This window comes from Kwoniella europaea, chromosome 1 (assembly GCF_036810445.1).
Source record: "Kwoniella europaea PYCC6329 chromosome 1, complete sequence".
In the NCBI taxonomy this organism is placed as follows: Eukaryota; Fungi; Basidiomycota; class Tremellomycetes; order Tremellales; family Cryptococcaceae; genus Kwoniella; species Kwoniella europaea.
Genome location: NC_089487.1, coordinates 6,856,123 through 6,879,985, shown reverse-complemented (window position 1 = coordinate 6,879,985; position 23,863 = coordinate 6,856,123). Strand labels below are relative to the sequence as shown.

Sequence of the window (23,863 nt, the reverse complement as noted above, 5' to 3'; positions counted from 1 at the left end):
GCTTTTACTAGGCTTTCCTATCCATACGTCTGTTAATACCGCCAATCAAAGTCTTAACGATCATTTCAGCTGTCAACTCCTGCCCGCAATATGGGACAGTATCGACCATATCTCTTATATCGTGTTTGTCCGATAATCCATCATCGAGCTCTTGAAGCGCTTCTTTGGCCTACCAAAAGGATCAAAGAGGAAATCAGACACTGTAAGAAACTGTAGCGTTAAAAACCTGAAACGTACCGATGGATCATCGCCTACTTGTAAGAATTGTATACCAACTTGAGAAAGTGGAAATTCACCTTTATCGAGCTACATCCATCACAACTAGGTGAGATTACTATGATCAAGCGTTCATCTATACATGGTAATGCACTTACGCGTTTGGCAAATGTTATTATCACACTTTCAGGATCATCGGTAGGAGCTACAAAGGCAACAAACATATCAGGATCATTAAAACTTGGATTTCCACGATTCAGCAGAATCTACAGAAGGTGGAGAAATACTCACCTCCGTCAGTGATGACGATGAGATTCATAGGTTTGACTCCCGGGTTTTTTGAGAATATCCCAGACGTTCGATTACCTCTTTCGAGCGAGATCATGTATTCTCTTAGAATATTCTCCAGTCGTTGACCGGTCCTATATTCATACGCTTGATCAGCATACGTGGTCAAACGTCCTATCCTACCTGAGGAAGAGAATCCTCACGGTGTCGCTCCACTAGGTTTAACAGCTTCGAACAATTGCATCACTTGATTTCCCGTCTGACCAGATATTCAAGTATTACACCTTAGCATACGTTTCTTCACGCTCACTATGAGAGCAACTTCTACTCACTCTTAGACCGTTACCTTCCTTCCTACTGTTCATGAACTTGACATCAATCCCATCTTGGTCATACCTCGCTGCAATGTCAGCCACGCCCATAAGGGAAGTACGAGCTTCAGTCCATCTGCGACCTTTCATCGATGAACTATCGTCGACTAGATACCACAACATCAGAGCACAGCAGCACAGCAAATCAGTGAATCAATCTCAGTGTATCAAACTCATGAGATGGTGGACTTACTCAGGAAGACTGTATCGTACTCCTTCAAAATCTCCAAAGGATCTTCCCCCGATTTATCTCTGAACCCATCCACGGGGGAGGTAGGAGCATAAGCCGGAGGAGCATTGGGGGGTATATTTGTTGATACCTTGACTGATGCCCTGGCCGTACTCTTATTATGGTAGGTCGAGGAAGTACTACCATGATTAGTATATGGAGTCGCAGGTGGGATATCGGGTGCACCCATTCCATTATCGATAGTAAAATTGGGACCGGGGGTACCTAGATTCTTGGATTTTCGCCAGGATTGAGGTCGGAATATTGACATTGTGATGCTTGATGACTATTTACAATGTTTGAATGATCTTACAAATGAGTAATGAGATGAACGTCAGAGTGAAGTCTTGAGTTACACGGTTATATTTATCATGATATCGATAATGCAGTGGCGGTGCAACATCAACATTTAAGTTGGACACTTCGGTTAAGGGTACAACCGGGATGACATAGTCGCACAAATCACCGAGGTCTTCTTGGCATTCACCAGTGTTATCGATATGATACGGCCGTAAGGTTCAGATGAATGCACAACCTCCAATACATGTATTGCTTTCAGTGATAGTATGGTATATGAGTAAACGATAGATTATATGGACAAGAATAGGATCACGAGAGGAAGAATGGTATGGTATGGTATGGTATGGTAAAAGGGAAAACGACTTTCAGTTCAAATCGGACAACTCCTATGGGCACGACAACTCAAACAACAAAACAACATCGTATCATCCCTTCTCAAGGTCTTGCGCATACTAATGATCTTCTACTTGCTCTACGCTTTCCACGACCTCCAAGACGAATGCAGACGTAACACCGGGTATAGATCGCTCAGCTTCGATGAACGCTTGTCGTAGTCGAGCGAGAGCTTCGCGAGCGTGATCATTGGGCACACGGGTCGCAAGCTGTGTATATGACCAATGTCAGCTTTCAATCTTCCTGTAAGCGGTACCTTGATATCTCTCATTCTCAGACCCTATGCTCTCTCCCCCTTCCTTCCGATTCTCGTTCTGTCCCGCTCCTCCTTCGCGATGGCCAATCCGCTATTTATTACAACCCACTACTCTCGTCTGCCTTCAACCTATTCGTCTATTCGCACTCACACTGTTGATTGCCGGTACAATGACCCCCTCCAGCATGACATCCTCATCGCCCTCATCCTCATGTACCTGCTGTACATGCTGAGTTTGTTGATGCGGTGGAGGAACACCTTGAGGTAAGGCATTCCTGATAGTCTGATAAGCAGGTTCGGGATCTGAACCTATGATCGTAGCCTGAGATGCGGAGGGAGGCAAGGTGGGTAGAGCTCTACCGTTGATGGAAGGCGGTAAGTCATTCTTCGTGGGTGTCGTTGCTGAAGTTGGTGTCCCGCCTGAAGAAGGTGGAAGAGGTCGACCAGTCGCTCGAGAGACCGTACTGGGTTGAGTAGGTTGGGAAGGTAAAGCGTTTCGTACGGTCCCGACTAGACACATCGTTAGCATTACTTCAAGCTGCGTTCACGTTTCCGGGTAATCTGGTTCGTAACTTACAGTCCCATAGAGCATCCTGAGCAGGACCATATCCATGTCTAAGTGAATTATCATTAGCTGACGGAATTAAACAGTAAAATCAGAGGGATACGGTAATGGGCTCACTCACTCCGACGACATGCCATCACCTCTATTCTCCTCCCCACCCTTAGCCCCACCTTCAGCTTTCCACTTCTCGTACCTCTCAATCAACTCAGTAAGGTATGATGCTTTTCTAGCTGTCCTGATGAATTTATGTTTCAATAGATCTTTAGCAGTGGGACGCTGTTCGCAAAATCACCATGTCAGCTTTCAAATCTTATATCCTCAATGGAGCGAAGGTCAATGACTGACCATCCGAGGGTCACGTTGTAGACATAAGGAAACGAAATCACGGAAAGTTCTTGAGAATTTAGTTTCGTCCAATTGAGGAGGTGGATTTTTGGGAATGAGGAATAATACCTAGATGGCAAGGTTGAAGTATCAGTGACTATTTTTACCATATTGGAAGATGATTGTACGCGTTAGATAGAATGAAGGGTCCTACTCACTTTCATAGGATGCAGATCCGCATAAGGAGGTTCACCCATCGCCATTTCAATACATGTAATTCCCAAACTCCAGATATCCGCTTTATGATCGTATCCCGATTGTTTGATCACCTCGGGTGACATCCAATAAGGTGTTCCGACGAAGGTGTTCTAGTCACAACGATCAGCTGTTACATTCACGTACAAACAAGACAGCCAATTTACTTTCTTAGTCATTGTAGCGGTCAATTGACCAGATACACCGAAATCAGCAAGTTTGACTTCACCTCCAGCGGTCAATAGTATATTAGCAGCTACAAATTGTCTCCATATCAGCTTTATTCTTCTTCTGCGCCATCGCAATGGAAAAAGAGATAAACCGACCTTTGATATCTCTATGTAATTTCCCTTCTCCATGTAAATATTCTAATCCTCTTAATAGCTCTCTAGCTAGGATTGCAATATATTCTTCTCGGAAGATACCAGCTTTCATCTATATCATATCATCGTGTAGGATCAGCTAAGTCGCATATTGTATATGAGCTACAACTGGATGATCCACTTACCAGATCAGAACATGATCCACCTGAACAATATTCCATTATGATCCATAAATGCGATCCTTTCAGATACGATCCATGGTATCTACACAATATATCCAATAAATCCAGTACCCTCAATCAGTATACTCCACCTTTGATGGCGAGTTACATCACTGATCAGAGAGGCAAGTGAGAGGACATAAACATACCTCGTTACAAACTCGCTATCTAACTGACCCAAGATCTGAATCTCTTGCTGAATATCATCAATCTCATCTTCCGCTGACTCCAAATCGATAATCTTGATAGCGACAGGTAAAGAAGTTCGTTTGTCATATCTGTACATCCGATCTGACTATCAGCTTCTACTGTCGATTCGGACATGCAGTAGACAAAGGCAGAACTGATCTGAGCAGGAGTAAGATAGAACATACCCCTTGTACACTTCACCAAAACTACCCTTGCCTGTATCATATATCAGGAATCAGCTTGGCTCAACATGGCCTGCATGATCTACGGGGTATAACTGACCTATCCTATTTTGCTTGACATAGTATAGTTCTGGATCTGCATGGGGGTTGTTCGAGCTGGTTTGGGAGTATGTTGACTGGTTTGTTTGGCTGTCAGCATTGATTTTTCGAAGCTGAAGTCACTCACCATGATGTTGTGCTGTTTCTATCGAGCGAGTGAGAAGTATACAGGACACAGAGATGTACCAGAGTTTGCCACTTTATCAAGGAGTCGAGGGAAGTGATGGAGGGACGTGTAAGTAGAGGGACAATCAACAGAATAGGAAATGATGTGAGGTGTCGTCGGTGTTGTGTTTGTTTATCTTGGCAACACGAGGTAGGATACGGTATGGGCGCATAGAATGTCGTGATGCTCGTGAGTGGATGTTCAAGTATGATTACAACGTAGATGAGAGGAATGAGAAGATGGGAAGGTGCTAGTTTAGTATAGTATGGTATGGTGCATACAGTTGAGCATTGACTTGTATTTTGACTTTTGTGACGCGGAGGCTGATGGTCGATTCTGAAACATGGACATCCCCTCACTATACTCATAAAAGCATTGTCAGTCGCGTGGGATGGTACCTCGTGTACATAGTAAAGACATGGTCGTATGCATCATCAAGAATCGTATTTATATTAATGCCAATAAACCAGAGATCAAATACAAGAGATCATTACTGAGAAGCAACCTGTTCAGGTTGCGTCTGTCTACTATTGGTGCTTTGCTCGAAGTACCCATCTAAAGGTGGTGCAGTCGGCGGCGTGGAGGGACGTGGTATACGATGCAGAAGACCATACCTATAGGTCATGGATATTATCAGGGTATTGATCAGTGATCTGATATACGGTGGAATTATGGGAGGGGTGAATAATATGATAGATGAACATGGACTTACCCAATACCACAACCTATCAGACCTTCCCCACCCCATTGTCTCGTAGGATACAATATGACCTCACGGAGGTTACTAAACGTACATTCACATAAGCATCAGCCTGGGAGTCCCTATGACGAGATACAACGATACAGCGAGATGAAGCTAGGTACTCACTCCAAATCAGAATTGTAAACAAACAGCCTCAGAGGTTTATCCACATGAGCCTCAATCAAATTGTAAAAGTCATTTTCGGAATGTAATGGGCCTCCAGACCATGCCAGGACGTAATCACCCCATGGTACTAGGCCTGTACCAACCCCCAAAGATATCAGCTATTCGTCATTCAGAAGAAGAATGAAAGAAAGACTTGTAGCTTACCTGCCATCTAAGATAAGAAGTACAACAAGTGATTCATCAGTATCAATATCAATATCAATATCAATATCAATATCATTATCCCTTCATGAATAACATAGAACACTCAAGTTGTGTAAGCTATACAGGAACGCTCTCACTCACCTCTGCAGGAGATCCTTCCAATACATCCAAAACATGATAAACACTTTCCAGTGCGTTCGCAGGATTACATACCCGTAATGATAATCCAAGTAACGAAGGTTTCGGTCCTGTCGATGAAGTCGTTGTCGAAGGGGTAGGTAGGGAATCTCCATTGGCTTGAAGTAGAGTTTCTGCCCATACTCTCGAAGGGGTTAAGTGAACATCTGTACATACATGCATGATAGTCAGTCAATACTGCTATTACACTGACATTGAACAGAGTACACAAACAGTTCAATCTACCCGAATGATACCAACCATTGACAGATAGGCATACATTTGAAATCATAGTTCAAGTAATACTCACCACGTATCCTCTGCGATTTCGCATTATAAACCCTCAACCCCACCAACCTCCCTTCATTGTCTTCTATAACTTTACTCAATCCCACCAGACTATTACTACCTTCTTCAGAAAGAGTCGACAAATCTTGATGTTCTCCATTCTCCGTTGAGATCCCAATCAAATAATCAAAATACGGTTCCACCAGTCCATCAGCTGGCGAAGAATCGACTACCCTAAGGACATGGAGGGCTATGGAGGGAAGTGAGCTGGGAAGAGAGGATGATTGACCCATCGTGAATGGGTGGGTGTTTAGAAAGTAGATACTATTTCGAATATAGGAGGAGCCTTAGTGATTCGGTTTATCGATTAAGAGTTGAAAAGAGATGAAATAAGGTGTGATCGTTGATTCCGAATATAAGAGCGCTGTTTGCACTGTGCCAGTTTGGTTGTTTGTTTACAGATTATCGAAGGACAACTGAAGAGAGTATGAACATCGCAACAACAAATGTAACGATGCAGACACACACACAACACTCGAGGAACGCGTACCAGTCACCAGCGGGTAACACCGATCTACCATTTTATGTCTACATTCTGAACCTGTTGACGTATATCAAGAGCAGCAAGCGCCCATGCAAGCCAAGTGAAAGCCAATTCGGTGCGGATCCGAGGCAGAAAGCAAATCATTTCCCATATTCATATTCGTATTCGTATGCATACTGATAGGTATCTAATGTATCTTTTACAAGGGCAAAAGAAAAAGGAGGAAGTTCAATTTTAGGTGTAAAAAAATCGTTATGATTGTATTTCTCTCTCCCTCCATCTATTCCTAGATGAAATCACACAACGTCGTTCACGTTCACGTTCATTTCAAAGCCTTCTGACTCAACGTAATCTTATCACCCAGACTCAGCGCTATACCCTGAGTCTTGGATCTTATCCTGACATGTCCAGTGATTGATCCATCTTCTGTACGTTCGATCGAAGCGTTGGCCAATGCATCTTCGCCTATGCGATCACAACCAGCCAACCGACTTATCAGCACATCATCTTCGCCCGATGAGAACACAGGGAGAAGGTATAACTTACCGAATAACGACTTGGCAGCTAAATTGGCAGATAAGAAATCACAATCTCCCGACAAAGCAGCTTCGGGAGTGAGTAAAGCCATATGCGTGGATTTGAGTAGGTGGTCGAGGTATGCTCGTAAGTCCGAAATGGAAGTTTGTACAGCGACTTTGTTCTATATTTCGAAAAATAAATCATATCAGCTTCGTTCATTCGTGGTCCTGTACGAAGAAGCTGAATCAGGGTGGGTCTGATCACTCACCTCCCATTCAAATTCGGTCCACATCGATCGGAACTACGAAATAACAAAAACACCATGATAAGCTCGATATCTCCAATATCATAAAAGTCAAGATGACCAGGTGAGCTTACCTGAGCTTCGTTAACATAGTTGGGCTTGATGAAACTCATAATATCCACATGAATATCAGACATCACAATAGTAACATCTGAATCGCTCGCTCCCTGTTTCTGGTAAGTGATCGCACCGAAGATGACACCAGTCTCAGTCGACGAAACTTTGACAGTCGCAGTGAGAGAGTGGAATCCATGAGGTGCTAGAGTGACGGCAGCAGGTCTTTCGACCAGTTTGAGGTCTCCCAAAGTCGCGAAATCGACTGTGAGGTTTTGCATAGTCTCGTTTGTCGTGTTGACCAGCAAGACATCAAGGATGATATCGTATTGCGACAATGTGACGACAGTCTCGGCGTAGACCGGATCGGAAAATCCAGTTAGTTGAGAGATTCTTGATAATTTCGATACGAAGTCATCTTGAACTTCTGCAGCGCCAGTTGCTGCGACGAGGTCATCGAACTACGCATAGGCCAGAGACTATCAGTTGAAACACATCGGAGCGCAGGCCATGAGACAGCTAAACTCACGTCGTCGACATCGCCAAGAGTGGATTTCTTGGACAATTGTCTGAAAGAGATCAAATCGTCCGCTTGAACTGTCGTAGTCTTGCTTTCTCTTTCTTTCTTCTCCAATGCCTTTTTCTGTTCATCGAAGATCGAGACACTCATCAGCTAAACCTGTATTATAGTAGTGTTACCAAGCCAGAGATATGGCTCACCTCTTCGGTAGCTACCATCTTAGCATAAGCAGCTTTCGTATCATGTAAGAACACGTCCTGTAAGATCTTGGAAGATTGCAGTTCCGCAAGAGTCTCTATGCAGTTCATTATCCTTTCCTGCGAGTCCTCATCAATGGGTACGGCAACGAATTTTGATTGACCGACTCGGATGATAGAAGTCATGATGAGGATAGCTTCCGCTCGGAGGGTATTGATAGATTGAGAATCAGATTGACCCTCGGAGAATCGAAGGACAAGTTTGGTGAGTGTGGCTGCCAAAACCGAAGCAGTGAAGAAGTCACCGCCAAGGATCAAAGCTCGTAAGGGTGGTTTCGTAGCTGCTCGAACTTGTTCCAGTCTTGCTGCTTGAGCGGTCGATGTGTATACCGTCTCGGTAGCATACGTTCCATCAGGTAAGACTCTAGTAGTAGTGACAGCTTTAGGCGCTTCTTCCTTCTCGGTGGGATTCTCATCCGCAGCTTCAGCTTCGTCCAGTAGACGCTAAATTACAACTGTCAGTTTTGCAGGTGCAGAGAGGTCCCCAAAAGGAAGCTTACCTGCTCAGAAGCTAGAATAGGTATTTCTCCCAAAACCTTTCTGATCTCCTGGATAGCCTTCTTGATGTCCGCAGGTCCCGTAGCATACTCCCCCACGATCCACATAGCTCCTCTGAATACCTTTCCAGATTTGATCTCACTGAATGTCGAAACGAGTTTCTCGGTGATGGCTGGTCGAAGATCGGGGAATCGCTCAACGACCTCACTATAACGATTCATCAGCTAGCCGTACCCGGTACTGCAAGTGTCTTGGAGTTTGGCTTACCGGACAAAGGAGATGACATCGACAGCTGATGGGTTATTAGAGTCACCCAAGAAGTCCATGAGAACATGAACAACGTTGGCAGCAACTTCTGAGAATTTGATAGCGCAGGAGTGGATGCTTTGAATGAGCAGTTGTCGGTATTCAAGGTTCTGTCAGATTTGGTAGAAGTATTGATAAGCCGATGACCTTTGTTATACAGTATACAAGAGCTCGAGCTCACCTTGTCAAAGTCTTGATCAAGAGTACCTTGCAGTTGTTTCTTCAAGAATAAGACTACATCCTCTACGTTCCTGCTAGTCACCATCTCAAGGGCAATACCAAGAGCCTTTCTCTTGACTTCCATATCGGGGCTATGGGGTCACAAATTAGCTGAGTCTCGGATGAGGAATGATCATGACTCACCTAGTCAGAACCTTGAGTATATCCATGACCATAGGATCCAACACATGTTCATGCTTAGCTCTGAGATTGTCGAATCGATCAAGGACGATGAGTTTGACGTTGTTGTCGGCTTCTTTGACAATGAGCTCAGCAAGGGCAGCAGCGGCAGCTATCGAAATATCAGCTTGTGGGAACGATGCTTGGTTTTACCTGGGGCGGAAAGCTCACCTTTCACTGCAGCAGGGTTTTGAGTCAGGGTAGTCAAGCTAGTAGCAGCTTCATATTTGACAGCGTGAGATTCAGCATTGAGGAGCTCGAAAATACATCTTATCCATTTTGCCTATAAGTCGTTCAGTCAATCAGCTAATCTGTGTATAGAAGGCTTTGCATTAGCTCACCCTGTGTCCACCTTCAGTCTTAGCTTCCTTTCTGACCAACTCAATCACGGCCATCTGCATCAACTCGTCCATCCCTGAGATCTGATCAAAGTTGTTAAGTAGATATCGAACAGCAGTAGGTTGAGAGATATTGCAGAGGGTGACAAAGGCATTTCGTTTACATGTCGAGTCGGATTCCTGTACATACACCATAGAAAGAGATGTGAGCTCTTTTCACATCAACGTTGTTCAGAAGCAAGGGAAGGATAGCTTACAGCTGCTAAGAAAGTATCCAATAGTTCGGGTGCATCGGGAATGAGGTGTTCGTGATCTTGATATATAGTGTATGTTGCGAAGACAGCGTTCTTTCGTACGAATGAATGTCGGTGTTCCTATAATGCCAACAATCGATATATCAGTTAAGCTTCGTGTCAATATTCGCGTGCGAGGGATAATATGCAACTCACCAGACATGATCTGACGGTAGGTACTAACGGTTCCAACAATTCTGCTTCTCTAATTTTCTGAAGGAAACGTAATGTTGCACCCCTGATGTATTCGTTTGGATGTTGCTATTGTACAAATACAGTTAGCTTTGTGTATGCCCATTTCTGTGGAGCGTGGGGGATAGCTTACCAAGTCATTTCGAATAGCGTTACTGCACCAGTGGAAAATCAGCTTATAGTTCACAAATGGTAAAACAATCGACAAGCTTACACTACTAAGATCATTTCCTGTTTCAACTTTCCATTATCGTCGAGCTTAGGGCAGATCCTAATCCATCCATCAGCATGAGTTAGACCCTTCCATAATGATACTGAGGGCAGTGAACTCACTCCCAATAGAAATGTAACATCTTCTTCAACTGCTTATTACGTGAGGGCATGACATATTGGATGATGGGCATGAGTAATGAAGGCTATTCAAGTAATATATCAGTTTCCTTCCCCTAATCGAGTGTCATGGGTGACTGACATGACCTTGACCATTCAAAGTGCTAACTATGATCCTCCTCATAGTCTCTAATTTGACATCGTCTGATCCCTTCTGCAAGGCATTGCGCAAGTCCTGCGACGAAGGTGCGTCAATCAGGTCATCGTGGACGATGGTGTAGCACGTTGAAGATGGGTTCATGTTGATGGTGGTTTGGCGGTACCGCCTTGACTGGGTTGCAAATCAAAGAGACGAGGAATGATCTGAGGTGGCTGGGTTGGGATATGAGGAATTGCAGTATTTGTTTTCTAGCTGTGTCTATGGATATGTAAAGGTTGATGCTATCGATATAAGTGTCCAGTAATTAGAGTGCATCGTTGGAGGATGGATGTCAAGTGTGGATGTAGCTCGTCGCGTCACACTCACGCATGGCTGTATGCCACACCATCGGAAGTATCGGCAATACCCTATTGGCTCATATCCCAAGTCTTCCTGTGTCTTCCTCGGTTCGTCCCGGTAGCCAGTTGATGCTGGATACTGTATGCTCTCACGAGTGGTTCATTGGCTATTTGCAAAATCAACATTAGCTTGAGAGAAGTCTTACACGTATATCTTCTCCTCTCTACCGTTCTCAATCGTATACCAAAAGGGCACTCGAGCCCTCCGAACATCCATTTCCCACCCGTCCATAATAAATTACCCACCCCTTCGTTCCGGAAAAATCCTCGAAAAAAATGGCTACTCCCACTACCAACGTGAGTATAACATCGAAATGACAGGAAACTCTGTTAAGACAAGAGATGGAGAAGAGGGAGCAGGATATCACACGACAAGTGCAAAGGGGATAGAAGGATTCATAGACGGATCGGGTTTCCAAGGACGGTGATGAGAAGGAATTGCTGCTAATCTGAAACAAATATGCTTAATAGGTCGTTCGATGGTCTGCATTGATTGGAGGTATCTTCTATGGTATCGTTCACCAGTCAACGGTACAAAGTCAATATGATGAGAAGAAGGTGAGATCCATTGTTCGAATCCATGATACAGGGATGAGACTGATCATCCATATGTCTTTCACATTTAATATCTCCTCCTTGGTCCGGCATATATCATCTGATGAAAATGCAACATAAAACAATCACCCATGATCTCTCCAAAACCGAACATGATCATTCATGACGAATAGGCTGCTCATGCCGTATCTCACCGAGCACATTTGATTGAGGAGGCTAAGAAAGCTTATGCTGCTAAGAAGGCTGAGAAGACTGGAAGTTCAGGATGTGAGTGGTTTCTCTTTCTTCTTTCTTCCATGGTCAATTCTCCTTTTTGGAGGGTTATGGAAGTGAATGTGTAGCATGGGAAAAACAGGGTAGACAGGGTGTAGATGAGAACGAGCGTCTACCAATCGTGGAGTCCTGTTATATTGGAATGAGTGAAGGAACAAATTGGGATGAAGAACGAATGGACAACAGAAAGGAGGAACAATACAACTGCCAGATTCTCTGCAACACCCACAAACACATCTTTCAGAAGACCTATTACTGAATGGAGACAATACGCTGACTCCACTACCCTCATCTCAGTGATCACCGACCCAGAGGATCCTAAATTCGATTTAGAAAAAGTGATCGAGAGCTGGACAAAGGATTCATAGTTGGGATGTGTTCATGTGTTGCAACAATATAATCAATAATGATGCAATGATCTTGATAGATGGCATACCACACCATTATCTCCCCATTCCCGTTGCGGCTGCTTTGAACCATGTAGCATCATGATGTCTTGAAGGTACACCTGTATGTGTCCCTCGTTGAGCAAGCAAGGGGCGTTCCTCCTCTTAATGGAAGTGGTGACATCATCACTTCTCCGTATGGTAAAAATGGCTTTTCCATATACCACCATCCCACTGAGACGCGTCCAAAATCCTGTTGCTGCTCATGTTCATTCATCCCATCCAATCTTGTCTTGTCGTTCCTCTCCTTCTCTCGTTCATATTCATCAAACAGATCTCACTCATCCTTACTCCCATTATTGTATCTGGCATCCTCAAAGCTCGCATATCATCAGCCCAATTGATTCGCCAGAACATCTGAAACCCATTCTCCCCACCTACAATTCTACCCATCAATTTCACCATGGCCCCTTCCGAACCTATCGAGATAGAAGATGACGTCTCGAACGCAGGGGATGACAGTCAAGTGATCAACGAGGTAAGCTTGAGGTTTCCTTCTTTGATTTGAGATGATGTTCCTAGCTAACGAAAGAGCCTTAATAGGAATACAAAATCTGGAAGAAGAAGTAAGCTAACAGACGAAGTGTTGTACAAATGAATGGGACTGTCCAGCTGACAATCACCTGTACAGTACTCCATTCTTGTATGATACAGTCATAACTCACGCTCTGACATGGCCATCCCTCACTTGTCAATGGCTACCAGATCAGACCACGTGAGTGCATCATCAAAACTGCAACATCCACCTAGACCAAGCTGATGTCACCGTATGATCCTTGTAGTCCCCCCGATGCTGATTATACCGTCCACCGAATGATCATCGGTACCCATACCTCAGGTCAGGCAAAAGATCACCTGATCATCGCTGAGGTATTGCTCCCTAAAGGTGGTATGGAGAATGCGGGTAAAGAAGTGGCTGAGATGTATGATGAAGATAAACAAGGTAAGTGACTTTCCGCTTTCTCCTTTTCCAATTTGCTATATACGGTCCCTCATTCTGTGACAATGACAAGGATCATCCAAAACCCATATTACTTCTTGATCGTGTACTCGCTCATCTAAAAGAAGAATCACTTACTGATATCCATCTGTTCCGTGTTCGCAGAGATCGGATCATACACCAAATCACCAGCTCGAATCCGAGCTATCCAAACGATAAACCACGAAGGCGAGATCAACCGAGCCCGATACATGCCTCAGAACCCCGAACTCATAGCTACCAAAGCTGTCTCAGGAGATGTATTGGTGTTTGATAGGACTAAACATGAATCAAAGGCGAATCCAAATGGTGAATGCAGGCCTGATATAAGATTGAAAGGTCAAAGTAAAGAAGGGTAGGTCGTTAGCTGATTTCCGCTTGTTCTTCGGGCCATATGGTTCCATCTACCAGACTGATAGCTGACGATATTCTTGGATTATAGGTATGGACTCGCTTGGAGTACTGTAAAAGAAGGACATATCCTCAGTGCGAGTGAAGATACCACTGTTGCTCATTGGTATGTCCATTCATCTTTCTGACGTAGGACTAAGACTGATAAAAGGGAATATAATAGGGATATTCAAGGCTATCAGAAGCAAGATCCTGTCCTTCAGCCATTACGAGTCTACAAGGGTCATTCAGCTTGTGTTGGTGTGAGTTGGATTCATTATAGAATGAAGTAAGGTATCTTACTTATCTGTTATTGAACAGGATGTCGACTGGCACCCTAAGAATGATTACATGTTTGCATCAGTAGGAGACGATAGGAAGATAATGCTGTGAGCCCGCTCATGTGATCGTCGGTCCTAGTCCAATCAAGCTGACAATGTCATTTAATATAGATGGGACACAAGAAGCGATAATGCGAACAAACCATCTTCATCTCATGAAGGTCATACAGCTGAAATCAATTCGGTCGCTTTCGCCCCAAGTTCTGATTACCTATATTTGACTGGATCAAGTGATAACGTGTGTGAAAAATCTTCCTCATTCCCTTTGCAAATGATGTAAGGGCTGACTGGATTGGTCATTGATATTCGTAGACAATCGCATTATGGGATATCCGAAGACCCACTCACAAATTACATTCCTTCGAAGGTCATACCGACGACGTGCTACAACTCTCTTGGTCACCTCATTCACCTGTCCACTTCGCATCAGCCTCAGCAGATCGAAGAGTTCATATATGGAACCTTGATGCGATCGGGTCGGAGCAAACTCCCGATGACGCCGAGGATGGACCTCCCGAATTGCTATTCGTGCATGGTGGACATACTTCCAAGGTATCTGATATATCCTGGAGTCCCAATGCCAAGTGGCATCTCGCTACGACGGCTGAAGATAATATCTTGCAGGTTTGGGAACCTTCTAGACATATTAGAACGCCTGGAGAAGGGGACGTGGATGCGATGGATTTAGAGTAGGTGAAGGATGAGGACTGGTAAGGTGTATGTGGACCAAGAAGAAGCAGCTTGGGACAGTAACTTGTAGAAAATTAGATTGAGAATGAGAATAAGGACGAGATCGGGCGCTCGTTATTGTTATTGTCGGGCTCGTACGAATCAAGTCTCTCACACAGAATGGATGATAATATAAGCAACTTCGTATGAATCGAGAGAAATACTCGGAAAACATGCATCATTACATGTCCTAACACACATTGATAGTGTACAACATCTATAATTACACATCGGTATATGGTATTTCGTATTACCATGTTGAATTGAGCATCTTATATCTAGATTATAAAGTATGGGAAATTCTACATTGGTAGTAAATGGGAATTCCTATCAAAATCAATGTATAGCCACTTCCTCTACTTTCGAAGTGAGATGTATTATCCCGTCGACCTTGTTCAACTCATCTATCCCATCTACATTGATATCAATATTTATTATCCCACCTTCTTCCCCTTGATCCTGTTGATGAGGCTTTTGATTTTCTAAATGTACAATATCATTCATACTTTTACTTTCGCTATGTTGACTTTGATCTTCACCATCTACAATGATTGATACGGGAGTGGAAGTGGAACTCTGATTGATCTGATCACCATGTGTGTTGATTTTATCTTGTTGATTTCGCCGCTGTGTCTGTTGTTGGGGTAGTTGATCTAAACGTAAACTAGTAATTCCATTCACCCTTTCATCTTCATCTTCATGCCCATTGTTTCTGCCTCCTTTTTGGGATATCGCATTATCGATCGACATCGAGATAGCCTCAGAAGGTATTTGACCTTTATTCTGAGCCTGGCTAGGTGTAATGACACCCTTTCTAGGAAGACTCAACATCCCCCAATCAGGTAAATTCCCAACCCCTCCTCCTTTACTACTACCGGTCACTTCTTTCCAAACGGGTATGAGATCGAAAAGATCAATAAACTGTTGATCTACCGCTCGAGATTTGGGAGAAGAGAATCTTCGATATTCGTCGAAGATCGATGTTAGGGACCAGGATTGGAGACGACGAATACATCCTATTAAACATCCTGTTCGGTGCTGTGACGTAGCAGACTATCAGCTTGGTTCATTCTTATATTCAGGTAGAAAATTCCCCAGTCCACATGGGAATTTGAACACAATTCGATTCGATGTGATATGCAAATCAATCCAACCCGTACTCACCTTGCCTTTATTACAATGTATCAATATCGGATGATTTCTCTGATCCAAGATCGCTACAAGAGCAGAGCAAATGACGTCTTCTGGGATATTGTCGAATGGCTCTTTATTACCTGGTATACCGAATTGCTGTTACCACAACGACAGCACATAACCAAGTCAGAATCAGCTACTGCTCACTCCCCATTCCTGTATTCCTGCATGTCCGTACTTCGAGTGCCAGTACAGAGCGGCGGGGATTCATAAGAAGGACTAACCATAAATTGTATATCTTGGGATTGACACCATTCTAAATTCGCTTCTGGATAATCTTCTAACACGAGGGTTCTATCATAAGATTTCAAACAGTCGATGATCAGCTGAATTCGTATTGGAAAACATGTATATTGTCATAATCCATAATCACGAGCAATAGTTCGCCAAAAAGAAAAAGAATGTTGCACGTAGAACGACCTTTCTGAAGTTGTATGTCAGCAAGTATCCAACTCACAAAACCGTTTTCAACCTCAAAGTCTCCATAAATCCAAAATTCCTTTTCTTAGGAAATCCACTTCTGTACACTCCCTTGGATACCAACGCAAAGTTCTCAGGGGGCACCAAGTCCTCTTCAACTTTTGGTAAAGCCGGTGGAGGAAGGTATAGAGGATTAGGCGGTTGCGATTGTGGTTGTTGCAAGATCGGTGAAGGGTTGGCCGATGGGTTGGATGTAGAGCTCGAAGCGAGAGGAGCGGGAGGAGGGATGGAAGTAATTCGAGATGAGAGGATGGTAGCTAGGAATGGAGGGATGGTAGGTGGTGATGATGATGACATCGTAATTAGATATCCAACGATATTGTGTCGAATTAATTAAGCCAGATTGGCTTAGATGTATGATACTATGGGCTTTCCATGGGTATATTGTAGTTTGTATTTATCGTCGTTGGTGGGAGATGGTACATGAGTGTTGATGATGTGTTTAGCAAATGGATCAAGAGGATGAAGACAGAAATAGACACGAATTTCTCCTTCAACATTGAATAAACACACGACTACCTGTATCCTCGGCCATCAGGATATCGGAATAGATCGTAATCACATTACAAAATTGGATTACGAATCTTTGATCGATTAGGATGATGTAAGAAAATCGTAATTGGAAGATCGACAGATGTGGCATCTCGTAATCTCTTGTTTGTAACCCGTCGGAAAGATCCGAACGATGAGCTCACGAAACAAAGGCAAACGATATAAGATACACCGAGCAGATGAGCACTCGATAGGAATATCCATACATATAGTTACAAACATCCTGAAACGAGTCATAGATACCTATCACTTTGTCAGTCCAGCTTCGACATCTTGGTGTACCTCCATCGCTATCTCTTGATAGATAATCTCAAGAAATAGACAAGAAATTGATTGGCTAAGAGTACCATGGCCCCAACGATAAAACCGGTCCATTTGGATCTTCAACCTCTCCAACCAGAGGTCAGTTGTGTCTCCATGATATTTGCAGATACTCCAGATGTGAATCAAGCTCATATATATGTGTCGTATTACAGGATATACCAGACCCCGCTTCAGCAGAATTTGATAAATTCTTGAACGATCATTTCGAGATGGGTATAAAGTTGTCAGATAGTATGGCGTGAGTGCCCTAAACGATCCGAACTGGAAGGTTATGAGAAGCTGACTTACAAGTGATATGATCCGACATTTGTAGTAATTGGAACCATCACTCGACGAAACACGATGGGACGGTGAAAATACTGAATTTGACCACTTCATCAACATACAACGATGTGAGTGGTATACTTTACCATGACATACATCCTAGACTGACTTACTTGGTGGAAACGTAGATACGTAAATCCCTAGGAGGTATCAAAGAATATTGGTGTGGACGAGAATCTCACCATTCCAGCTCCACTTCTTTACCCAAACAACACACCGATGGATCCACCTCGAAACGACATTCAGCATCGTACAACCCTGTCAATCTCGCTAGACGTCTATCCGATCGAATATCAACTAGACATTCGGAAGATAAAGGTCATGATCATATCAATGGAAATGGAGTTGTTCCCAATGGAAGTGCGATAGAGGAAGAGGAACCTTCCGAAGCTGAACGACAGGCTTTGTTCATGAGTACTACGCCTGAAGGGATTTATGAGAGGTTCAGAAGGGGTTTGTTGGAGTATCATAGTGAGGTGAGTCCATCCCCATTTCGAGACTTGATTGATATCTGTGAAGGAATGGCTGATTGATGTGATTGCTGCGGACAGAACGAAAGAGAATACATTGAATCAATGAGAGAATCTGAATGTCTCCACATCTACCGAAAACATGTCGCAGAAGTATGGAGATTGACATTCAAAACTCCGCCACCAACCAATCCACGTACATTCGTTGTCTTGCTCTTATCGAGAGAATTGATAGGTGAACCTAAAGGTGAAAGGGCGTTTATGAATATCTCATTACCATTCGAACATCCTGATTGTCCACCGAAATTGAATAATGAGAAATCGAGAGTAAGAGGGAAATACGTTAGTGTAGAAAGGGTAAGGGAGATTGAGGGTGGGAAGGAGGTTGAATGGAGGATGGCTACTTCTAGTGATGCTGGCGGTAAGTGGTCAATCCCTGTCTTTCAAGTATTGTACCAACAACATCGACCAGCCATTGGTATATTTGCTGATAATCCTCTTGGTGTAGGTAATATACCTCGATTTGTGACGAATGGATCTTTACCTAATAGTATAGCAGAAGATGTACCTTCTTTCTTAGGTTGGATGGTCAAAAGGTTCCCTGTTGGTGGAGAAGTTACGTCGAGACCTGTCGCCTAGTGATTTTATAGATAGTGGAACATAAAACGTTGTAAGTAAGATTGTACAAAGTATATGGTTGATTGGGAATATCAAATAGATGTATTGCATATTGCATAGGATATGGATGATCGGTATACCATAGTATACTGTTCTTTACCATCTATCTTTTCAAATACTTCTTCATCTATTTCTGGATATGTGTGATGACGCTCCTACGGACAGGTTTACAACTCATCCACGAACCTATTCTTGATACCCAACAATTCCACTTCGAAGACCAAAGTACTTTGAGGTGGGATGACGGGAGGATGACCTCTTTCGCCTGATCGAGACACCACATCAGCTTGGTGGGCAGGGCGTAAGAAAACCCCGTACAAAGTCAGCCGTGAAACTTACCATAAGCCAATTCATGTGGGATAGTCAATTTCCTCTTCTCACTAATACACATATCTAATAATCCTTGATCCCATCCTTTAATCACTTGTCCAGCACCGACTATTTAATTTATCGTCCGGTCAGCTTATTGACCTGGCTGTATGGATAGCACAGGGCAAGGTGGTTTGTAAGTGGACTAACGTGTAAACTCAAAAGGTTGATTTCTATCTAAAGAACTATCAAATTTACTTCCATCCTTTGCCAAAGTTCCAGTGTAACTGCGAGTACCCAGACCCAACACATCAGCTGCTTCGTCAAAGGATAGAAAATGTATGATCACCTAGCTGAAGATATCAGAAAAAGTACTCACTGCATACTTAATTTATCACCTTTCCTAGTTTTGATAGGACATTCTTCAGGTTTGTATTTGATTCCGATCTGGAGTTGATCCTTGGCTTTTCCCGATGCTGCGATGATCAGAGCTAGGGAGAGAAGGAGAGCGAGTAAGAGGGTTTTGGGGCTGTACATCTTGGATTCAAAGTCCTTCCGTAGGGGTTGTACTACACGATCAATAGAGATTAGAGCAGAAGGGATAAACCAAGGTGTTAAAGGTGGTTCGCCGTATGACACGTTGATCGTCCACCCAGTACGCGTGACACATCTGGCGGTGACCTCCGCCTTTCTAGTGAGGTTTATTTATGCTTTGATGGGATATGTCATGTTATGACGATAAATCCAATCAAATCCCCTGTGCAATGATGCTTGGATCTTCTCCTTCACTGGTCTTATCATTTCGAACTTGCATTTCATCCATCTCATTCGCATACAATCTCGACCGCTTAGGAGCTCCATGCCACGCCAGTAATCAGGATAGAACATGGATCACGAAGGTACAGAATTGGTAGAAGCGTACGGTAAGTCCTATTTCCTCTTACCTCTCTCTTTAGTCTTTAATGGGATGATGGTCAAGTGGATGCTGATGTGATGATTATGAGATAGACTACCTTTTCAAATTCATCGTGATAGGTAAGCTTGACGTCCTGTCCTTCTCGCCTCGAAAGAGAGTGATTACAGTCAGTAGCTTATACATATACATGTTACACCTTTTAGGCGAAGCTGGAACGGGGAAATCATGCTTGCTATATCACTGTATACATGAACAATGTAGGTATGATTCAGAACAACTTAATCAGCTGAGACATTCCAGATGGATATAGATATCTGGGCTGTATAGCTGATTCATCTCTTTCCCTTCCTTCGGATATAGTCAAGGAGAATTCTGCACATACGATAGGAGTGGAATTTTCATCGAGGACCTTGAGGATAGGCGATAGGAATATAAAGCTGCAGGTGAGTGATGCAACATTCAAACATTATCATGCTCCTTCTCGGCGATGAAACTTGGAGTAGAAATACATAGAGGCTTCATTAAAGTTCGACTCGCGTCCGACTCGAGAAGTGAAAGAGGAATACAAGTACTGATTCCCGCTATTCACTATGTAGCTATGGGATACAGCAGGCCAAGAGAGATTCAGGAGTGTGACACGCTCATACTATCGTGAGGTTCTTTGTTGTTTCAAAATCACAAATAAAGTGGTCAGAAGCTGACCTGTCTGTCGCTTGTGCCCAACAGGAGGAGCGGCTGGAGCTATACTAGTTTATGATATAACATCGTATGTTCAGTGGCTTGATGCACACGGATTGAAAGAATGCAGCTGATGACGACAACTTACTGAATAGACGGCAGTCTTTCGTCAATCTCAGTCGATGGTTAACAGACTGTCGAGCACTCGCCTCCCCACATCTGGTGATGGTGTTAGTAGGGAATAAATTGGATAAAGAGGAAGATAGGGAAGTTGAATATGCCGAAGGATCAAGGTGGGCTCAGGAAAATGGTGCGTTATCTACCCTGTAGATGAGCTGCCCCTTCTTGGTCTCTCTTGGATCTGACAGCTCACGTAGATTGACCTTTTATTTAGGATTACTATTTGTCGAAGTATCTTCCTTAAATGGTACGAACGTCATGACCCCTTTCCTCCTAGCTGGTCGAACGATTCTATCCGCTATAGACGCTGGGACCCTCGACCCCGACTCGGCAGGTACAGGTATAAGCTACGGCGAGAGGCAGCTGAGAGCAGTGGGCAGCAGTTCGAGGTTGTCCACAGCGTTTTATGGGAGTGTGAGGAAGAAACGGAGGAGGGATAGTGTGAGTCTGAGAGATATGGTAGGAGGGAATCAGAAATGTAGCTGTTAGTGTGTGGTACATAGTATGTTGGGATATATCGTTGTTGACTTTTAGGGGTATTCGAGTATGGTCCAGGTTAGTAGGTAGATATCGGGAATTTTTTGTCTTGCTCTCATATATACTCACATTATAATTCGATCCGACATCACACGGATGCATGGCATGTACATTGTTCTCCGTTTCAGCAACAGCTACAACTCAGTCATCGCATCTGCTCATCGCTGCATGCAGTACCATGAATATCGAGTCATGATCGAGCTGTGAGCATAGCATACCGAGTAAAACCGATCTTGTGATCTTGTACCCGCTTAAACACCGGTTATGATTGTGTCATATACCGGTTAAATCAAGTGACCGGTTGATTCAGTCATTCACTCGAGTTAAAGCGTCAGACAGTAAACAGAATGGAAAAAAAGTCGAAGTTGTGACTTGAGTTTGAAGAGGGAGTAGGAGTAGGACTTCACACGAGTGAGTGAACCGTATATAAGGACTTCTGTAGAAAGGTTTGAAAGTCTGAGATGTAACTCTCTTCTATTCGAAGATACTCCTGAAGATATACGGTCAAATCGTCGAAGAGTGATCAAAGACATCAGTTTTCATATCATCCGCTAGATCTTTCTTCATACTGAGTCGCCACGCCATCACTTAGCACAACTACAACTCCTCATCATCCGCCTCTATACCCATCCACTCTTGCAATGTCAACGTCAACATCCAAACCTATGGGAGGAGGAGCATCGGGAGATAGGGTTACACCGTCGTCCAGCTCAAAAGGGAAGAAAGAGAAGATCCCACTGTCGACTCATTTGATAGCGGGAGGAGTAGCAGGTCTAGCTGAAGCATTGGCATGGTGAGTCGATGTTGTTCATTGTCATCATCGTTATCGTTACGGACAGGTACTCAATCGTGTAGTGAATGAAAACCTGACGGTCGTTTTATGAGAATATAGTCATCCGCTGGATACTATAAAAGTTAGAATGCAATTGAGTAAATCTAGGAAACTGAAAGGGGTGAGTAATAGAGTTTGTCCTGCATCTCGCTTGATCTTCTCATTATCATCAAAAAATGAGATATTCCACTCTGAGCTGATCCAATACGGATTAATAACAGCTCAAACCATTAGGATTCTTCGCTACCGGTCGACAAATCGCAGCTCGAGAAACGCCCCTAGGTCTATACAAAGGTTTGGGAGCCGTTATATCGGGTATCGTGCCGAAGATGGCTATACGTTTTGCGTCTTTTGAGAGTGAGTATGATGACCTTGTGATCAATGACAATGCACCAAAGACGGTGGTAATCACCCTGATCGTATGTATATGTGCTGATCCTGACGTTGAAACCGATAGCATACAAAGGGTGGTTATCGTCTCCTGATGGGAAGATCAGTCCTTCCGCTACCTTCTTAGCTGGTTTGGGAGCAGGCGCAACGGAAGCTGTTGCGGTAGTTACTCCTATGGAAGTTATAAAAATCAGATTACAAGCTCAACAGCGTGAGTCAATGGTCCAGACTTTCGTGCGCAAGGTATAAGAGTGATGAATGATTAGACTGATTCTTGGGAATTTGTCGACTAGATTCTTTGGCCGATCCTCTCGACGTACCTCGATATAGGTAAATTACTTGACATGCTCTCCTATTGAAGGTCTAATAATCGCTTGAAATGCTGACTGATTGTTCTCGTCGATGTGTATAGAAACGCAGCCCACGCAGCATTCACTATCGTCCGTGAAGAAGGTCTTTCAACACTCTATCGAGGTGTATCACTCACAGCACTAAGACAAGCTACCAACCAAGGTGTGAATTTCACTGCGTATCAACAGTTTAAAAAATGGGCTTTTGAATTCCAACCTCAATACAAGGAATCAGCCGTTTTGCCAAGTTGGCAAACGATGATTCTTGGTTTGGTTTCGGGGGCGATGGGTCCTTTCTCCAATGCTCCTATTGATACTATCAAAACGTGAGTTTACTTTCACACCTTCTTACAATATGCATTGAAAAATCTACATTCATCAAGGGGTTGTACGCTGAAACACATGTTGTTATGCATAGACGTATTCAGAAAGCGTCGCATGTTCCAGGTGAAACAGCCATGTCCCGACTGGTCAAAGTCACTTCTGACATGTTCAAGAATGAAGGTGCGAAAGCGTTTTATAAAGGTATTACACCTAGAGTATTGAGAGTGGCTCCGGGTCAAGCTATCGTATTTACTGTGAGTACTCGAGATATCTATTAGCGAGGGTTTATACATGACTGACAGTGATTTGTATATGTAGGTCTATGAGAGAGTTAAAAAATTGATCGATTATGCCAAAGGATCGAATTTAGGAGCAGAGTATGAAGAGTAGGATTGGCACAGATAGGTTGAACTCATGAAGTAGGAAGAGAGTGTCTTGAAAATACCATTTGTATCGCTCATTATAAGTTATTGATTTGATATCCGATGATGTAAATGCATCGATCCTAGTCTCCATCAATGATGGTATGGTACAACATATGAAATTGTTACTTATCCTTACAACTGGTAACATAGGACATCAACAT

The 23,863-nt window shown here is 43.5% G+C and overlaps 11 protein-coding genes across 11 annotated transcripts; 5 read left to right on the top strand and 6 right to left on the bottom strand.

Annotated features, from left to right (window-relative positions):
- Positions 1-7: 7 nt before the first annotated feature.
- On the bottom strand, positions 8-1,375 carry V865_002627 (uncharacterized protein; the record flags this gene model as incomplete). The annotated part of the gene is made up of 7 exons (XM_066226427.1): positions 8-169; positions 238-306; positions 375-421; positions 508-638; positions 708-763; positions 837-982; positions 1,069-1,375. 7 exons carry the CDS (start codon positions 1,373-1,375, stop codon positions 8-10), a joined length of 918 nt encoding a protein of 305 aa, XP_066082524.1.
- Positions 1,376-1,856: 481 nt separating this feature from the next.
- On the bottom strand, positions 1,857-4,341 carry V865_002626 (uncharacterized protein; the record flags this gene model as incomplete). The annotated part of the gene is made up of 13 exons (XM_066226426.1): positions 1,857-2,006; positions 2,205-2,563; positions 2,631-2,668; positions 2,740-2,894; positions 2,964-3,071; positions 3,161-3,310; positions 3,365-3,453; positions 3,524-3,632; positions 3,706-3,784; positions 3,891-4,019; positions 4,116-4,146; positions 4,213-4,288; positions 4,339-4,341. 13 exons carry the CDS (start codon positions 4,339-4,341, stop codon positions 1,857-1,859), a joined length of 1,476 nt encoding a protein of 491 aa, XP_066082523.1.
- Positions 4,342-4,867: 526 nt separating this feature from the next.
- On the bottom strand, positions 4,868-6,207 carry V865_002625 (uncharacterized protein; the record flags this gene model as incomplete). Its single annotated transcript, XM_066226425.1, has 5 exons — positions 4,868-4,991; positions 5,090-5,161; positions 5,246-5,378; positions 5,587-5,793; positions 5,937-6,207. The coding sequence occupies 5 exons, from the start codon at positions 6,205-6,207 to the stop codon at positions 4,868-4,870; spliced, it is 807 nt and encodes a 268-aa protein (XP_066082522.1).
- Positions 6,208-6,780: 573 nt separating this feature from the next.
- V865_002624 (uncharacterized protein) lies at positions 6,781-10,769 on the bottom strand (the record flags this gene model as incomplete). The annotated part of the gene is made up of 18 exons (XM_066226424.1): positions 6,781-6,923; positions 7,005-7,158; positions 7,246-7,278; positions 7,356-7,796; positions 7,865-7,978; positions 8,056-8,556; positions 8,613-8,817; positions 8,878-9,026; positions 9,098-9,227; positions 9,280-9,427; positions 9,487-9,598; positions 9,657-9,833; positions 9,911-10,027; positions 10,103-10,207; positions 10,272-10,293; positions 10,353-10,409; positions 10,472-10,554; positions 10,611-10,769. 18 exons carry the CDS (start codon positions 10,767-10,769, stop codon positions 6,781-6,783), a joined length of 2,850 nt encoding a protein of 949 aa, XP_066082521.1.
- A 533-nt stretch (positions 10,770-11,302) lies between these two features.
- V865_002623 (uncharacterized protein) lies at positions 11,303-12,222 on the top strand (the record flags this gene model as incomplete). Its single annotated transcript, XM_066226423.1, has 4 exons — positions 11,303-11,323; positions 11,498-11,584; positions 11,755-11,848; positions 12,152-12,222. The coding sequence occupies 4 exons, from the start codon at positions 11,303-11,305 to the stop codon at positions 12,220-12,222; spliced, it is 273 nt and encodes a 90-aa protein (XP_066082520.1).
- A 481-nt stretch (positions 12,223-12,703) lies between these two features.
- On the top strand, positions 12,704-14,703 carry V865_002622 (histone acetyltransferase type B subunit 2; the record flags this gene model as incomplete). The annotated part of the gene is made up of 10 exons (XM_066226422.1): positions 12,704-12,778; positions 12,844-12,866; positions 12,932-13,015; positions 13,083-13,243; positions 13,406-13,634; positions 13,722-13,796; positions 13,854-13,932; positions 13,991-14,058; positions 14,122-14,248; positions 14,323-14,703. 10 exons carry the CDS (start codon positions 12,704-12,706, stop codon positions 14,701-14,703), a joined length of 1,302 nt encoding a protein of 433 aa, XP_066082519.1.
- A 372-nt stretch (positions 14,704-15,075) lies between these two features.
- On the bottom strand, positions 15,076-16,710 carry V865_002621 (uncharacterized protein; the record flags this gene model as incomplete). The annotated part of the gene is made up of 4 exons (XM_066226421.1): positions 15,076-15,777; positions 15,904-16,029; positions 16,158-16,227; positions 16,391-16,710. 4 exons carry the CDS (start codon positions 16,708-16,710, stop codon positions 15,076-15,078), a joined length of 1,218 nt encoding a protein of 405 aa, XP_066082518.1.
- A 603-nt stretch (positions 16,711-17,313) lies between these two features.
- V865_002620 (uncharacterized protein) lies at positions 17,314-18,722 on the top strand (the record flags this gene model as incomplete). Its single annotated transcript, XM_066226420.1, has 6 exons — positions 17,314-17,367; positions 17,442-17,527; positions 17,603-17,681; positions 17,742-18,089; positions 18,165-18,504; positions 18,592-18,722. The coding sequence occupies 6 exons, from the start codon at positions 17,314-17,316 to the stop codon at positions 18,720-18,722; spliced, it is 1,038 nt and encodes a 345-aa protein (XP_066082517.1).
- A 206-nt stretch (positions 18,723-18,928) lies between these two features.
- On the bottom strand, positions 18,929-19,607 carry V865_002619 (FK506-binding protein 2; the record flags this gene model as incomplete). Its single annotated transcript, XM_066226419.1, has 4 exons — positions 18,929-19,026; positions 19,101-19,199; positions 19,281-19,357; positions 19,450-19,607. The coding sequence occupies 4 exons, from the start codon at positions 19,605-19,607 to the stop codon at positions 18,929-18,931; spliced, it is 432 nt and encodes a 143-aa protein (XP_066082516.1).
- Positions 19,608-19,956: 349 nt separating this feature from the next.
- Positions 19,957-21,333, top strand: V865_002618 (uncharacterized protein; the record flags this gene model as incomplete). Its single annotated transcript, XM_066226418.1, has 8 exons — positions 19,957-19,993; positions 20,079-20,105; positions 20,190-20,243; positions 20,347-20,429; positions 20,583-20,637; positions 20,713-20,752; positions 20,820-20,974; positions 21,059-21,333. 8 exons carry the CDS (start codon positions 19,957-19,959, stop codon positions 21,331-21,333), a joined length of 726 nt encoding a protein of 241 aa, XP_066082515.1.
- A 689-nt stretch (positions 21,334-22,022) lies between these two features.
- Positions 22,023-23,667, top strand: V865_002617 (uncharacterized protein; the record flags this gene model as incomplete). Its single annotated transcript, XM_066226417.1, has 8 exons — positions 22,023-22,174; positions 22,274-22,334; positions 22,435-22,570; positions 22,671-22,814; positions 22,897-22,933; positions 23,016-23,279; positions 23,372-23,531; positions 23,596-23,667. 8 exons carry the CDS (start codon positions 22,023-22,025, stop codon positions 23,665-23,667), a joined length of 1,026 nt encoding a protein of 341 aa, XP_066082514.1.
- Between the last annotated feature and the right edge of the window lie 196 nt (positions 23,668-23,863).